At 36.9% G+C, this 18,008-nt stretch overlaps 1 protein-coding gene across 2 annotated transcripts; it reads right to left on the bottom strand.

The window, feature by feature from the left end:
• Positions 1 to 257: 257 nt before the first annotated feature.
• Positions 258 to 17,409, bottom strand: LOC140951941 (synaptic vesicle 2-related protein-like). 2 transcript variants are annotated; one of them, XM_073401322.1, is made up of 17 exons: positions 17,269 to 17,409; positions 13,798 to 13,971; positions 10,243 to 10,340; positions 9,993 to 10,091; positions 9,502 to 9,573; positions 8,865 to 8,989; positions 8,268 to 8,331; positions 7,365 to 7,490; positions 6,919 to 7,047; positions 6,158 to 6,234; positions 5,228 to 5,316; positions 4,778 to 4,879; positions 2,828 to 2,939; positions 2,342 to 2,423; positions 2,044 to 2,133; positions 1,228 to 1,341; positions 258 to 1,035 (listed from the first exon to the last, which is right to left on the bottom strand). In XM_073401322.1, exons 2-17 carry the CDS (start codon positions 13,955 to 13,957, stop codon positions 1,021 to 1,023), a joined length of 1,554 nt encoding a protein of 517 aa, XP_073257423.1. In that variant the 5' UTR covers positions 13,958 to 13,971; positions 17,269 to 17,409; the 3' UTR covers positions 258 to 1,020. The 2 variants fall into 2 exon arrangements, with proteins under 2 accessions (XP_073257423.1, XP_073257422.1); XM_073401321.1 differs by lacking the exons at positions 13,798 to 13,971; positions 17,269 to 17,409 and adding an exon at positions 12,732 to 13,111.
• Positions 17,410 to 18,008: the final 599 nt, after the last annotated feature.

Raw genomic sequence — 18,008 nt, forward strand, 5'->3', positions numbered from 1 at the left:
ATAAGCCTTAAACAAAAGGTGGTTATAAATAACTATTTCTTAATGACGTATATTTTCACGACGTTATAGAGAGCACTCCGAGTTTTGCAGTTCTTCACGATGACATTCCAATTGTCGCATTGAAATGCTTAGGTAATTCCAGTGGTAAAATACTGTACAAAATATATTTCACGAATTACAAGGAAATGTGCTGAATTCTCATATAGTTATCTGTGCATTTGCGATTGAAATTAAATAGAGCATTTTTTGCTTCGACCGCCATTTACTATTTGAGTTGGTTTTAGAAGTTAAACTTGCCTGTTTACTCGTCTGAAAAGCGGTGTTGACCGTGCAAAATTACGTTAAATATTTGTCTATTTTCATCAACGTTAAAACATTCTGGATACGCGAGAGACAAATACTGATAGATACTTTGAGGAAAAAAACATGGTGATAAAATCCAAAGCACCTCATATCATAGTTATTAATACAAAAGTTGAATGGTTATGAAACCCGTTAGACTCTTTTGTTATATGTTTTTGTTAGCTTTTTTGGACCTGACCGTGCACAACGTTCAATAGCATTCCTATCATTTTGAACTTACTGACCAATAGAGACATCGCATTAATTTATTCAGTCACAATTTGTAAACAAAAAACAAAGGATTGTGCACGGTCAGGGAGTCCAACATAAATTACAGCACCGTTGCTTTCAACTTTGATGTTCGCCGGCTTTCATAACCACTGCCTCCTCTACTAACTATGCTCAAACTAAGTCCATGTGGAGTTTTGAATGATTACATTTTGAGGCGACTACAAATCAAACATTTTTGGGGCACACCTCTGGCAATCCAAAAAATAATATACCCTAGTTTTCGTTGGAATGGACCCGCCATATAATTTAAGCTGAACTGTGAAAATTCCAACCTTAAGGACCACTCTATGCTTGCGCGACAGTCACTTTAGTTTAAACGTAACAAAAATACATGATTTTAAAACTAAACATAAAAATAAATACTGCCGTTGAATCCTGGAGGTCCAATCAATGCATTGATTCCTGCAAAGTTAAAAATAATGATATAAAATGAAACATAATTGTTGTTATTGTCGTTGTTGTAAATATTATCATTGACAACACCACTGACCAAGAACGTGATTGTAAAACAAAAGCAAAGGAAAAGGTCAATCCGAAATGGAAATCATTTATCAGTGTCAAGCCCTTTTATTATGAATTTGTACAAGTACTTACCACCATTGGTCTTCCTGTGGTTTCAATAGGCAGTAATAACGTGCAGACAGTACATAACAAGGACATTAAGCCATAGACACCTAACGCTAAACGTAGTGAGACCCTGAGCAACACCTGAGAAGAAAAAACAATAATGATAAACCCTAGTTAGAAATGATACCTCGTACTCACAGAAAACCAAATTCTGGTCTATTTTTGTTATCTTTTGTCAAACTTTATTTTGTCCGATTGATTGAAAGCAAAAGAATTGTTATCACCCTCCTTTTCCCCTCATTCATTTCTAACGTTTTTATGCTACAAACATTCTTATAACTTGTAGGAGAAAAACTATTGTCCCAGTCGTTACTCTGTCAAAAGATGCTATTGTACTTCTTACTCTGTTTGATTCAGTACTACTCGCTTTCAACTCCGAGCCTATTAAGTTGTGTCTTGAGAATATATGATTGATTGTGATGTCAACTTAGGATTCTAGAAGCATCTAAGTGAGAGACTACGGGAGTGGGAGGGGGGGGGGGGGGGAGAGAGAGAGAAACCAAAACAAAGGATGCCTTCGGACCCGAGAATACAAGTTACGGTAGCCTGCGTAGCAAGCGTTTCCAGTCGAGTTATAGCGCGAACGTTAGAGCGGGAGCCAAAAAAAGATTTTTTTTGGCTCTCGTCCCAACTTTCTCGACGAACTCGCGCGGAAACGCTTGCTATGCAGGCTAAAGTTACGGGAGCTACACATGTAGGAGGTTTGGGTCCCCCCCAAATGAGAGCTATAGGTATATCATGTGTTAGTCGATGAACGAATGCGTCTCAAAACCTCATTCATACCTGTGATATAAAAGGTGTTATCATTGCTCCAACACGAGCAACTGCACTGCAGAAGCCAAGACCTAGAGCACGAACTACTGTTGGATAAACCTAAAAAAGAAACGAAATACAAGAAACCCATTCGTCTGCAATTATTAAGTAATTTGTTTCAAATTCAAAGGCTTATGATCCGGGTTTGCTAATGCCATTTTAACAAGATAAGTCAGCCTTTCTTCAATTTTGCAAGACCTATTTCTGTTACATAAGTATTACATGTTTTCTTTAGTGTCATAATCTTTGTTCAGTCTATTACATGTACCTCAGGTGTATAAACATAGAAGCCTTGGAATGCTCCTGATATAAATCCTCTAACTCCAAATATAAACACCGTCATCATGGTTCTGTAAGAAAAATACACAAACAAAGTGAATAATGAATTATTCTGTATTAGTAAGCTTAATTCATCTTTCCTTAAAATTCCATACAGTACATCATTCCGCAGCTTTTTAACCTCCTTAGAACATACGTATTTTGTATAGATTTTTTCAAGGCTTTGCCAAGTTGATTTGATGTCTTTCAAATACAAATTGACTGTAGAGGTGAGAAAAGGACAAGCTTTGGAGGTGAATTCAGTGTGAATTGGATAATCATATCAAGACAGAGGCATTTCAAACTCGGAAATCACTTTCCCTGACCAATGCAGAAAACAGGGGGCTATGAACAGTCTAGTTATCATTTTAAACATCTATTTTCAACTGGAGGGACTCATTACCTTATCAAAACAATTAAGAAATTTAACTCTTACCTTCCAGAACAGATAAATAGAAGAAAGTAGCAAACTGAAGTTAAAAAGAATTCGATTGCCATGGTTTTCTTTCTTCCAAGTTTCTCCAGCATCAACATGGTCACAATGATGCCTAACAAGAAGGGAAAATATCTTAATATTAATCATGACAAATTTTTTATGTGTTATCATTTACCAATTCATTTTTAAGTTGTCCTACATTGATCAGTATATTTACTTGCCACATTTTAAGGTATGAAATTATTAATTAGACCTGCTATGGAATCAAAATTACTTCAGACACTCTCTCCAAACAGATGGTAATAAATTATTATTGTGGTGACCATCCTTTTGAATCGGGGCACCCAACGACCGTTTTGTATAAAATATCTGTTTGGAGAAGAAAATAATGCCTAGAATTTTCTATTACCTGAGGGTGGCTACACGTTTTTAGATGACCATTCCATTCATGTACAATTTTGGAAGCTTATCTAATAAATTCCCTACGATTTTCTGAAGTTTAATTTTCGCATTTTACTTCCCAAGTTAGGCTATTTTTCGTAGATAAAAGGAAACCTAAAATTTGTGCATTCAAAAAGGTGATGGAGAGAGGAATTAGAAAATGTCTTACTTTCGTAATATGTCAAATTTCCTCTAAAATTTTCAGCAAAACAATACTCAATACCCCTCTCGTTCCCCTACCTGACTGAACAGACACCAATTTTACAGCGCCGCTCAGAATGCTTTCTAGAGATCTGAAAGTACTCTGGATAGCCTAAAAAGTGTTTTCAATGCATTTAGGAGGAAACCGTCATTGGGTGCCCCTGTGTGAGTTTTCCAAGAAGAAATTAAACTGGAAAATAAGTGTCCCTTCCTCTTGAGTCTCTTCAACAATGCACAACTGGACAGGTGGTTTTGATCTGGGGTGGGAGAGAGGACCAGTCTGTTATGTTAACTGCATTGCACAAAATACTTTTATAGAAGAGAGCCAAAGAATATGGTAATTGAATTGAAGAATGTAAGTAGTTTCTGGGTTTTTTTTGGTGCCTGTGCCCTTGGCTGAAAAACACAATTTTTAATCTCATATAGTTGCGGTACAATGAACTAATAATTCTTCCAGGATCCCAGGAATAGAAGGTACTGTACCGCCACCGAAATGATCCTCACCATCGAAATGATCTCCGCCACCGAAATGACCCCCAATCACCACCGAAATGATCCCCACCACCGAAATGATACCTATTCGCAATCGAAATGATCCCGTCTTAAATTTTCGGAACCTTCGCTTAAATGGACCTGGGACTTTGCTACCTATTCTAAATTCTTCGTTTATTCATGCAAACACGATTCTAAACAGAGGAAAGTAGAGAAAGTAATTAGACTGATAACAGTTCTATACACTGATTAAGAAGATTAATTTTCTTGCAAAAATATAAAAAGAAATTCGAAGAAATAGAAGACATAAGTGAAATGCATCTTTTGAACAAGTATTGTCTAGTGTTAAACCAAAAAAAAACAAACAAACAATTAACTGCAAAATAAAGAGCGGTAAAAAGGTAAATTACACACCGTAAAAAAGATGCAATATAAATAAATAAAAAGCACGCTCTAAATTGTTGTCCAGTTTTTTTAGTCCTCTTAATTCCATTCCCGATATTCCGGGGATCATTTCGGTGGTGACCGCCGGTGTCATTTCGGTGGTGGGGATCATTTCAGTGGTGATTGGGGGTCATTTCGGTGGCGGAGATCATTTCGACGGTGGGGATCATTTCAGTGGTACAGGTACCATGTAGATATCTCCAAAACCCATGATAATACACTCATTGCACACAATTCATACAGTGCACAGGGCTCCCTGAAATTCAACTTTTAGTCTATTACAATTTATTTCAATAATCATGCAATAATTTTCATTTCCTTTCCCCATGAAGATAAAGTTAAACATGTAAGCCATAATTTTTTATTCTGTACCAGGAAACTCAGCAAGTGTGGTCCACAGCATGTCTGTGTAGTCCTTAAAAGTGAGAAGCTGACATCCACAGTCAGGATTCTTAACTGCACCAGAATCTGTGGCTGAAAATAATGGTAGTTGCTTGCCTTCAGATATGATGCAGAGGTGGTATTTTCATGTACTGTAACCCCGTGAGGGTGTTCATCATAATAATTAGTGGAGAACATTCTAGATATTCATGAAATAAAATAATACTTAAACTGTTTAACAAGTACAGTAGTCCAAGTTTCAATAAAGTTATTATGGTCCATTCATTGTTGAAAATACCTAAACCAAACTGCTTCCTTACATGTAATTGTGCTAATGTTTATTACTCATTAAATTATCTGTTAAGTGAAGAAATATGTTTTGTATCAGTAAGCTAAATGGTTTATTTAATGACAGATATCAACAAGTGGTTTCATTCGTACCTCCACAGCTTCCTTCAGATTCACTTAGTCCTTGATACATCTCTGTAGTCATAAGCACTATTCCATAATATGTAAATGCTAAGTTAAACCTGTAAATGACAACAAAATTTTGTCAAACTTTGTACCCGCAAGATCATTTAACTTGGAAAGGGACACTTATTACTCGACTCAAATTTTTTGAGGTAAAAGTTTTTACTGATAGAAATACCCACAAGGCAAGTTTCTGCCTGAATATTTGCAACAATTTTAATATATTATAACTCACTTCTGAGGTTGCTCCAATGACAGCCATGATATTTCAATCCTTATACTAGCTACTAACTGAGAAATTTCTGCAATTTGATTGGCTTAGAGGAGTGGTATTTAAGCTTAATTTGAAATACCTACTTCAGGCTACATGTGAAAATTACAAACCTTTTGCAGGCAGTAGTATAAACAAATAATAGCATGATTTGTAATTTGTGACATTATTTTGGCATAAATACCACTTGTGATATTTCAAAATTGTCTCAAATTTTACTCATGGTACTTAAGCCAAATATCGCTACTAATCATGCTATTATCTATACAAACAATAACCTCAAATGTGTCAATTACCTTAAAATATATTTCGTTTTCTGAGATATCAGTTCTTACTAAGAGATTACCTTTGTGGTGAAGTTTCAGAGTATGTCAGAATATTTTCAGTAATGTAACATAATATTACTCATTACACTGAGGTTGTACAATGTAGCTCCAACAACAGCCAAGATATTTTAATCCACTTAATTACCTAAAAGTAGTCCTTATTTTACATCACTAACTTGAAATAGTCCTTATCCAACAAAAAACACTGAGGCCGATGGTGTGCTCATTTTACCCCCTCTATCTATCAGTGCTCTGGTTTACGATTTTTACTTGTTTTTGTAACCTAAATTAAACAATACTCACCAAATAAACCACAACAAAATTGTTGTCTTTCTAAATTCTGGACTGATCAAATCTTTAAATTGTCCTTGTCTACCATTCTGAGGGCAAAATTTAATGCTTTTATTGAGTACTCATACATCAATGGAATAGTCAAGATTATGTAACAATACTATTATCTAGTTTTCAATGAAGATATATTTTTTTAAAAAATCAAAAGCTGTCTTATGCAGACATCTGTAGATAATCAGTGCATGGTGGTGATGTTTTATTGATAAAATGCTCCTACTTCTTGTTGTTTTAAAATAACTTTATTATCCATTTTGAAATCACTGGTGATCCTTGCAATCTGATTGGCTCTCAGCAGAGCAATTTATTCACAAATCACACTATTTTTTGCCCCAAATCACATCTGTCCTGAATCACATGATTCATGTTCTAAATTGCCTCATTTCTGTTTTGAAATCACACCATTTTTGCTCTATATTGCATCATTTCTGTGTCGGGTACAAAATGAGATAAGACCTTTTTGTTTCCACTTTTCAAGAAATTAAACTGGCTACTAGGTCAAAATTTAATAGTATTGGTACTGACTGAATTCTGCAATTTCAAAATGGCTGCAATAAGTTGTAACTGAACTTTGTGTCATACAATGTTGGTTTGAAATCATGCATACTTGTAATTCAAATTGAACTTGCACTTGTCCGATTTTAAAATCACTTGTATGATTTCAGACCAAATTGCACTCCACTCAGTTCAATTACCATTATTAATCCTTAACTTACCTCACTAGCATCTTTAAGAATTCCTACAGGCATTTCACTTTTGTTGACCCTTGCCACCTTCTGAAGCATTCTAACTGCTTTTTCTTTCTCACCTGCAGCAAGGTAATATCTGCAGGACTCTGGGAGCCACTAAAAGAATAATATACATAATTATTATTTTTGATCAGTGAAACATTTTTGGGCAAGCAGTTCACTTAAAAAACAAACTGGTCTATTAGTCAAATTCTATTTGCAGTGAAGACACAGGTTTACTTTATGTTTTTTTATTGAGGGTTTACAAAAAACAAAAAAAAACCTCTGATGCAATGCATATGTTCTTAATCTAACAATCAAACAATAAAAAATTCAATGATCATTTATCTTAAAGTTCTTATCAAATATTTTTTATTTTAACAACAAATGATAAAATTTTCAATTGTCAGCAGCGCTCACTCAGTCTTACTTACATAACTCATAGCAACAAACAATAGAAGTGGTAAGGACAAAAATCCAAGAAGCCATCTCCATCCCAATGATGGCATCACAGCCATAGCAACTCCTACTGTGAAACAAGATCCTATTGCCCAAAAAAACTGTAATGAAAAGAAGCAAATATTTTAATAACATTATTTGTTTTATTACTCTCATACCCAGATCTCTATATCTTGCCAACAAAACCGAAACGAGATGTGATCAAATCTGATTTGTCCAAGTGATCACCTGTCAGGAATGTGAAAGGCGATGTAAGAGCACAATAATTCCTTGAAATAAATTCTCAAATGGCAGCCATGATACAGCTTTTGTACGTCAGTTTAAAATATAAGTATTTTCGTTACAGGCCCTTTGAAATACTGAAATGACGAATGTCCCTACACTTTCATATACTGCAACTTAAGAAATCCATAACCTTTCACATACCTGAAAACAGACAAAGGTTCAGCAGGTACCCCTGTCAGAAAGAGCCTGCCCATATACACCATCATATGGAGGTATATACCCACAGGGGTTATTAGTCGCATCAAATTTTACGAACAGCAAAATGGGTACTATTAATAATCTTGCACAGCCCATCAACACCATCACTTGATGAAGACCAAGGCGGAAAGCAGTTCATTGTTGCAATCAATAGCTAACTGACTACTCTGAGAAAAACTAATAACTACACTGTATCCAAAACAATTTTATACATACAAGAATATTTAACTCTAATGTTAAGCCTACGGTTGGAGCTACAATAAAGCAGATATGTACACATGTCAAAGTTGGAAATCTCCACAGATTTTTACATGTTGTAAATTGCTTAAATAAATAATATTTTAAATGCTATCTGACATTATATCAGCTTAAAACATGAACAGTTTACTTCTTACAGAAAGAGATAATATGCAGTATGATCGAACACTTGATGGAAGGAACTCAGCTAAAAGTGTTGTCCTGAAAGACAAGAAAGAAACAAACATTACAGTGCGTTAATAATTGACTTAAAAAAATATATATTTAAAATCTTTAAAACAAGAGAATAAATTTGGGGGGGGGGGGGGTCAAGCAATATGATATTATTGCTTTTAATTTTAAACCCTGTCCTAATTCCAATGCCAGCATAAACTGCATATCAAACTGAACTTCCAAAAGGGTCCCCCTCAAGTACAGGCCTGGGGTGGTGGTGGGGGGGGGGGGGGGGGGTCCATACGCCCTATGTCTCACAAGCAACAGGTACCTCCCATTATCATACCAGTATATTACCCGTTCTTTACCTCGCATATCTGAGGTAGACCTCTCCCATAATCAAAACTCCAGATATACCCCTGCACCCATCCTCTGGGTTACACTTTTTGTACCTCTAAAAAGCACACCCACTTCTAATAAGCCCCTAGCCTAGAAGCATACACCTACAAAAATAAACCCCAGGGGCTAAATAGAGGAAATATGGTATATCAATAATTTCCATATGCACTAATAGCACTTACGATTGTGGTGCACCACCAATTCCAAAACCAACTAAACAACGCAATGCTATGATCCAGTAATAGTGAGGTGAAAATGAACTAATTAATCCAAAATAGAAGATCCAGGTTGCACATATTACTATGACCTTGACAACAAATCAGGAGAAAAAAAACACAATTAATAAATGGCGTTGCAGCTGTAAATTACATGTAGCAGGATGCAATTTTTATTTGCCTAAGTGAGGGATTTATTCATAAATTTACTAACAGACTAAGAAAATCATGAACACATGAAGTATTTTGGGCATGTTCTTTGTGTCAGATACACACTCATTGCCAGCTTCTGAGGGAAATAGTTTTGTTTCCCAGAGTCTTGACATTATATTGACAGAAGTATGAAAAACGCAACAACCATGACATTAACAGCCCATTTGATCCCTCAAGTTCGACAAGAGTGTTGACTATACTCAAGCTTGTCACAAAGAAGTCGAAAAAAGTCATCAATTCTGCGAAGACAAATTGCTGAAACAAAGGAAAAGGGTAATCATTTACCTGGTTTGGAAATTTTCCAACCAAATCATACACTAGTGTATTACTTTATTGTGTACTATATTAAATAAGTGTCTTTACCTAGCTATGTGCATGTACCTGAACTTACAGTTTTTCGGCCATAGTGGTCTGCTAGCCAACCCCAAAAAGATGATCCAATCATCATTCCTACAAAGACAACCTGCCATATAATGATAATATTTTATTAATTCATAGCCCTCCTTCAAAACAGATTTAGAAAGTCACAGTTACTTTACCTTTTTTCACTGGTATCTTACTCAATACTAGTGAAACATCCATTTTCAATTTATTGAGTTACTTCCACTTTTGCTCTGCCATTCTAGTAATCACTACTCAACATTGCTGGGGCCACGCATGTGCATTACTCATGGTTTACAAAGTCTTATGGGTTATATCCTTCCCACAATGCACTGCAGGTCCCAACATTGTTGGGAGTTGTTGCATCTGTTCGACACCACTGCCAACATGGATGCAACTTTCTAGGGCTAACAATGTTGGGAGTTGTTCAATGCGTCCATTTGCACGTAGCTTAATATTAATGAATAAAGGTGTTCCCTTAATGCCATTATCAATGCTCACCGTGGTAACCAAAGCCTCCTTCCAAGATGGAAGATGCCAAATGCAGCGGATTGTTGGGGCAAGAATAGACAGCAACATCATTTCAAGTGCATCAGCAATCTAAAATTTTGATCAATAGCATACATGTAGAGAGACATTTGTTTCTGTTTGCTTCCTAAAGCACCCTTTAATTTATTTTGACCAGTGATGACATCCCTGTCCACATGTAAAAACACGTATAACTAACTGAATTTACGTTAGGGATACTTACGACAAAAAAACCAACCATCCAGATTATATTCATCTGAAATTTGCCAAAGCCAATCTTCTCTACGGCTTCAGACAAAGTGTAAGTTGGCTGTCCAGAATCTGTGCAAGGAGAAAAGATGAGGTCATAAATCAAATCAAGAATGTGATCATTTTTGAGCTCACTGCCTTAGAGCCAGAAAACTTTACCCTATTGTCGGCATAAGAATGAATGAATGAATGAATGAATGAATGATGGTATGGTCATTCCTTTGTTCTTGTATGTGCAGTAATGCTTGACCTTCAAAGCCAAAGGGACTGGGTTTGATACCTGCTATCACCCTTTTTTTGAGAAATAAAATATAATTCTACTTTCTTCTTCTTTTTCTTAAGCCAAACAATTTCATATCCTAAAACTACATTACTCATTTTCAAAAATAATTGTAGTCAAAAGAAACAAAGGAAAAAGGGATAAAAAACTCTTAAACCCTAACATCAAAGGATACATTCCCATAATTTATTACCCCTATACATTTCCTATACAAGTGCTGGAGAGATGTTATACTATAGTATCGATTAAATTCATCATGAACATGAACTTAATAAAAATGTTAAAGAGAATATTACATAATACACAGTTATTTTAAAGTAATGCTAGGGCAGCAGTCAACATGACAGTTGTTTTGCAAGCATGTGGTGTCAGTTCGTTGTCATTGCAGTACTGGGTTCAAAACTCGCCATTGGCCGTATTTTTTTTCACAAATTTTCTTCTTTTTTATGGTTACTGGAGTACAGACTATTCATTGCTAGTGAGCTGGTGTCCTCTCAGAGGACTATTTTACAATATCTGTGTGTTAACCTGCAGTTATTACTATCACTACATTAAAATAATAATAGTATTATTATTATTAAATTATTTTTGCTGTTGCTGTTGCAGAAATACAGGGCATGACAAAGGTACTGTCCAGATAGCACACTGTCATGACCTGTCAGGCTGGTATGCTTTAATCACAAACTTTCAAAGATGCAAGGGCAGTAATCAGGAGAAATGGGACAACTAGGAAACAATTAAGGAAAACATACTTTTTGCAGAGAAAGCAAACTCGGAAACAACATATAAAGCTATTTAAACTAGAACTCTAAATATGTCTGGAACATTGTCCAATACTTATCATTACTATTACAGAAAAAAATTATCTTTTCAGCGTGTACTAAGAAACTATTAAATTTACTTTAAAATAAGGTTAGTATGACATTAAACAATATTATTGGATCAGGTTTTTGTGATACCTGGAATAATCAAGCTTGAGGTAAGTGTTATCAGCTGGGCCGAAGGCCAAAGTGTGATAACACTTACCAAGACTTTGATAATTGAGGATATCACAAAAACTGAATCTAATAATTGTTTTATAATTATACATTGTTTTAAAGAGAATAACAACAACGTTGCAAAGAACCTGAAAAGTTATTGTTATGGGAACTCATGTATACCTGCCAACTCTCACGCCTTAGGCGTGAGTCTCACGCCTGCGGGTTGAAAACCTCGATCTCACGCCAGCTCACGCTTGCGGGCCAATTTCTCACGCCTGATTGAAAAATGTGAGTTGTTGCCGTCTTGCTTGACACAATTTCCAAAAATATGTTAACTCAGACCCATGTAAGGAACGAAATCCATGTGTAAAATGAATAAATGACAATACCTTCCTCGCGATCGAACTATTGCGCTGATGTTATCAACTAACGTCGGTCCCTGTGGATAAGCGTTTTCTCGATAACTTCGTCTTCGGCAGACATCGGACGTCTTCGGAAGACTTCGGACTTCTTCGGGAATCTTCGGAAATGATCGTGTCGTGTTCAAAAATCCCAGCACTTCCAGGATAAAAATCTCACGCTTATATCTCAGAAAAAGTTGGCAGGTATACTCATGCATTGCACGTGCAATCTACAGATTAGTCAGTTATCTGCTAGCAGATAACTAACTAATCTGTAGGTTGCCCTGATTTCCAAATTAGCTGTAGGCTCTTAGAGAATGAGAAGACAGATAGTGAGTACAATGTATAATAATTGTTAATTATTTGCATCTCATTAATAAACAAAAAATTATTATCGTATTCATAAGCTTAGCTTGAAATATAGATCAGCTACAAGTTGATATTTCTCTGATATTTTAAATGCTAATATATTACTTCACATATGAAGCTTCGCTGCATTAAAATACCGTAACAAAAATATCTTGCAACTTGGAACAACGCAATTTAAAACTTCAGTTTGAAACTCTTTGAAAGTCTTTTTAATCAATAATTATATAAAACCATACGTAGAAATTCTTTGAATGAACCTTTAAATGATACGTCAAATTTATTCATCTACAGGAAAACATCTCAACCGGAGCAAAATAAAATCGCCAAACAAGTCTTGATGTGCCAGACAACACGAAATTCCGTTTGAACTTACGCTTATTTTATAATTATAAATTAACCTTCCGCGTTGACTTCAAAAATCGCTTCACCTTACCTTCCAAATCCTGTTCTTCGAACTCATCGCCGGGTACCAGAGGCATGAATACATCTTCTGAGAGTTCATCAGCTTCTTCTAACCTTTGCCTCTGCGGTGATCGCGATTTTGCCTTCGAAAACGTAACTTCCATATCCGAGTGAAATTCATCAGACTCACCTTCCGAACCTTCCATCATTAAATTTTGTTTACGTGTCGCCCGACAAGTACCTTTAAATTGCCGGCTTTTTATTGGATGTTTGTAACTGGATGAATTGTTTCGTGTAACAGCTGTACTATATCCATACACTCACATTCCGAATAATTGTCGTATAAGATACATGAACCCTGACAACAAACCACTTGACTTAGCCGCCATGAATTTTTTTTGTTTTATCACCCACAATTCCTATCGTGCCTCCACGTTCCTCCACGCAGCAGTTTTTGCCTCGTCTCGTCTCGGGAGCCAGCGTGGGAGTGCTGACAGCCTGTGCGATTTTCCGGGTAGATTCGCAGCCAATAAAATTCGGGAAGCTAAAGTTGTATTTGAAAAATTGCCTTTTTCCTTTTTGTGCTAAATTTGTTCCCAGTTTACTTTTCGCGCTCTTTAGCCAACTGTATAGCCAGCCTGGCACCTAAAGTCTCCTTTCTTTCAGTAGGGTCTTTCCGTCCTGTGTTGTTATATTTCCGTTGAGGAACATGTTCGTTTGACCCAGAAAATTAAAGAGACTCGCATTTTATTATAAGTTGACAATCGAGATGTAATACGAGGAGCAAAATTACTTCCTTGTTTTCAACTGCACGAATGTCTGTTGCGCAGATAGTTAAGAAAGAAAAACAGGTTTGTTGTGCAGCCTCCTTACCGTGTGGCTAAGTTACGAGCAAAGAGGTTTGAAGGGATTCTGACTCAGATTTGGAGAAAAAATTAATTTCTACTGTTAGGTTTTAACATCAGGAAGAGAAAAAAATAACGGGTTTTAATTTAACGCTTGATTAGGTTAACAAACTATGACAGTTAAAAGTGGGCTTGTCTCTTGACCTTATGTCATGAGCGAGTGCGTTAGCTTAAAGGTACATAAGTTCTTACCGCCCATATTGTCCTCCATTGTGTCATAGTTCTTGACCTTCGGTGGTGTTGTAGGTTGTTTTGGCGGGGAATCCTCGATATCATTATTTGGAAGAGATAGTAGCGGAGAGTGGGTGCCAGGCGAGGGTTTTCCGTCCGTGAAATAACCACTTAGAGCCATGCTTTTTCAAGATGCTAAATGAAGAGCAATATAAAGTAGAATAACCACCATTCACTACCTGCAGTGTCTGTCAAAAGTTTGCGTTATTCATTAAGTCGATATCCCGAAAGACTTCGACGCAACGAAATCCTCTGAATTTGATCTCTCAGTGTCGTTTTGTTTATGCGAGAAATGTTATTTGGGATTCAGCAAATAGACTGATTAAAGTACCACCAGCTTCTCAAAAGTATTTCGTTTTCTGCCAAACGGAAGGGGTTTCTACGTAGCGTTTCAAAAGAGTTGACCTGAAAATCATTTCATAATACTTTGTTAGACTATTTTGTGATCGATGGAGATATAGTTCCTTATCTTCGGGTGTTAGAGAGAATTGCTCTTACACTCTCATTCACAGTCGTTCAACTTAAACGGTTGTAATCATGGGTTGTTATCATGTTTAGAACAGGTACCAACTGGTATAGGCAAGAAAAGTATTACTGTGCGAGTTTAAGTGGAAGTTAAGGATTATTGAATTCAAATTTTGATTTATATCAACTGACTTGACCGCGTCAAGAGGATGCCATAATGCTAGCTGACGTTTCAGTGGTAGATCACCCACTTAACAGGATTGGTCTGTAAAGATTCATAACACTGTTCATCTAGTATGTGCTGCTCAAAAGTAATTTAGTGACCCAATCTGTTTTAGCTAAAAGAAGGAAAAGGAGTAGACATACGAATTTTTTGAATATCTTTACCGTAAGCCATGACCAAGAGCAAGTTCTCAAAAGACTGTAAGGGTACTTGTCATAACTCATTTACACAAACCACCTGAGTGGAAATTTTGAGCAAAAAAATAAAACTATACAATTTGACGAAGCAAGAGAGCGACCAGCTACAAAATATATCCAAGTATTCTGAACAGACTAAAACGAGTAGAAAAATTATATCGCCTTACTTAACACCGCCCATATTTTCTGAAACTTCCCAAACGGAATGGCTCTAACCATTTGATTTTCCATTCGGGATTTCCGGTTTTCTCACTTAAATAGTCATTACCCTAACTTTGTCTGGAGCAAGATGATGATGCTGATTCTCAGTCGGCTGTTAGTTATGTAATACAGTCAAACCCCGTGAATACGGACACTAAGGGGCCATAGAAAGTGTCCGTAGTAACGGGGTGTCCGTATTAAGCGGGTTGAATTAGAAAGAATGTAAGGGCTTTCTTTTCCCAGGGACAAAGAAAACTGTCCTAAATAACGAGGTGTCCGTAAAGTGGAGCTAGACTGTATAATTTTGTTGATACTGTTTAAATTTAAAAAGCCTAAAATGCACTTGGCTCAGCTTAGTCCCTAGGGGTTCTCTCTTGCCCCGTTGTCCGCGCGTATCACTCGGTGACGACACAGCTCACGGTAGAGTCCAGGATTGACCGAGCCGAGAACGCCTAGGGACTAGGCTGCCCTTGGCTGACATCAGTATAGCCGGACCGCGAACTGACTCGTTCCGATAAATCATCATGTGTGATTGGGAGAAACTGATGCATCTAAGGGCCTGTTTACATGGCGGTGGGGGACCCCAGGTAGGTGAGGTAACCCGCTTTGGTGGGGTAACCCGCCTGTCCATATAATCTCTGAATTTAATTTCATCACGTTTTTACATGATAGAGCGGTTTTCACTTGACTGTCGTAAAACCAAAACCAAAGTAAATACACTAGCCAACCAAAGGGCGTAGTAAAACCAAAACCAAACCAATTCCTCAATTACTTTCGACAGTCAAGTGAAAACCGCTCTAACTGGGTTGACCCGCCACGTGTTATCTCACCTACTTGGGGTCCCCCAACTCCATGTAAACAGGCTACAAGTTCTTATAAATAAAAACACTAAGAGTCGTTTATTAGCGCGTGACGTTCGTAATTGTGCTCAAGCACCGTACACACCCGGGAAAACAGCTTTGTGGCAGATCTTTAACGTACTAAAGCCTTCAGTTCACTAGTATTTGCGTAAGGCTGATGATGACCGGATTAAGGCTCTTTTCAGTTCTATTTTCCCCTGCTTGTACGGTGTACCTGACAATATTTTAATATTTTGCCTTGTATTAATGTCTTAAGTATGGCTGCTTGATCTTTTTAATTAATCCCTTTTGGTTATTTCGGGCATCCGGTACGGTTTTGTTGTTGTTGTTGTTGTTGTTGTTGCTGACCGCACATGGGGTACATCAAGGGCCCACCAGCCAGTCTGTACAAACAGTTCTATTCTTTAATTGTGTACAGGAGTCTAAGGTCTAGGCCAAACGTCGAACGTTTCGTGCGACGAACCAAACTTAGTGAGTTAAGTTCGTGAAAAGTTCGACGTCTGGCTCAGTTAAGTTCGTCTGAGAAGTTTGGATCGTCCAACACGTTCTATCCGTGCGTCTAAAGATCGTCTCCGGGACAAACGTCCATCTTCACATGCGACGAACTCAAATATGGCAGAACTGGTATTGCAACAAAGTGACGAGTCTCCATGGTTATTTAAGGGCTACACAATCATTTTTTTAATTTACCGAACTGTTTGCCCCTTGTCGGGGTATTCAAAATTATGGTCATAAGAAACAGGAGCCGAATTTTCTTTTTGCTTTACTCCTGGTTGTTCATTCTACCTGAGAAGGTGTCAGTAGTACTTAGACGGTTTCTTCCTTTCTTTTTTTTCTTAAAATATTGGTACTGGTGAACTGGTATCGGACCTCTCTCACAGAGCAAATAATATACCAGCCGTGAATATTGACATGTGCAGGTAGCAACAATACTGAATTGCGGTTTAGAGGCTGTTGAATCAATTTAAAGCCCGTCGTCAGCTAATAGAGGCTGTTAAATTAACTCAAAGTCCGTGTCCGTCGTCAGCTAAAATAACCTAGTTAATTTAGAGACGGGGCTCAAAACTTGGTCAAAACAAAGAGCTAGATATCTCGTCGGGATTATTTCTATTTTTAAATGGCGCAGAAACCGTCTTCATTCACTGAACTTTCACTTGAAAAGTTTCCAATGTCAAATGGACCTATACTTCGACACAGAAAACGGAAGTGCGTTATTTCTTTTCGCCCGTAATTGTGTGATAGTCAGTTAAATAAAGATTGACCAATTTGGGCGCCCCAAGGTGTGTACTCTGGGGTAAAAAAGAAATAATAAAAATCTTGTGATCACTGATAGTCTTCATGCATTCATGTCATTGTTTTGGATCTCACGAGTTCAGTATCATGTAATGAATGATTCATAGAAAACCAACGGAAATCACAATTCATCACACATAAGACAAAATACAAGGCGCGTTTTCTGGTAAGCGAAGAACATTTAACTTCTTACCTTTTTTAGGAGAGCTCCCCATTCTGACTTGAATTAAATGTCGTTTGGGATTCTTCCGAGTAAATCTCGGCAATGAATATTAAAGAGCATTCTTATCTGTGTACCCTCCCCTACTTTGTAGAACGCTGTGAAAAATTGGCCAATATCGTTGAAATGAAAGACGGTGTTCTACGAAATTTTCTGGAAGGAAATAAATACGATACACTGCACCAAAGATGGAACTTAGCCTTTTGCCCAACACGATGAAGCCTTAAGTAAAGTTTCCGTAAACATTGCTATATTTTGCATATTCATGAACATCTGACGACATTTGCTCGTGAGACATGTCTGAGGAGCATGTTCTCATGCAATATATTTCTCCTTGGTTACCTGAGCCAAGTTTATCTGTGATCAGTATTTTCTTTAGACTCTTAGTTTAAGGTCATTCGCTGATGAAATTAGAAACACGCCCGTAGGTCCGCCTAGATTGTCCTTTCATTCCAAATGAATGAGTGTGCCAAATATATAAAGCACAAGGAAAAATGCGAAAGTGTACTTTTATTTGTAAAAAAACCCGGCTGAAAAACAAACAGAACTAATTGACGGTACTGCATGGTGAAAAGGATTTATTTGAATAGTCCTTGGTCTCTTCCTTGACAGTTTTGTTTTGTTGCTGTTGTTTTATTTAATTTTTTTTTCGTGTGCAGTGTATTGTGTACATACAATTTGCTGATATATATAGGGAAATTTAAATAAAGAAC

This window comes from Porites lutea, chromosome 11, assembly GCF_958299795.1.
Source record: "Porites lutea chromosome 11, jaPorLute2.1, whole genome shotgun sequence".
Classification (NCBI taxonomy): Eukaryota; Metazoa; Cnidaria; class Anthozoa; order Scleractinia; family Poritidae; genus Porites; species Porites lutea.

What these genes read in the sequence shown, in the direction of transcription:
- LOC140951941 (XM_073401321.1), bottom strand. Translation starts at nt 12,909, where the DNA reads ATGATGGAAGGTTCGGAAGGTGAGTCTGATGAATTTCACTCGGATATG. An exon ending in ACTGCATATTATCTCTTTCT is followed by an intron (nt 7,491 to 8,267) that starts GTAAGAAGTAAA and finishes TTTTCATTACAG; the next exon opens with TTTTTTTGGGCAATAGGATC. An exon ending in CACACTTGCTGAGTTTCCTG is followed by an intron (nt 2,940 to 4,777) that starts GTACAGAATAAA and finishes CCTTCTTGTTAG; the next exon opens with GCATCATTGTGACCATGTTG.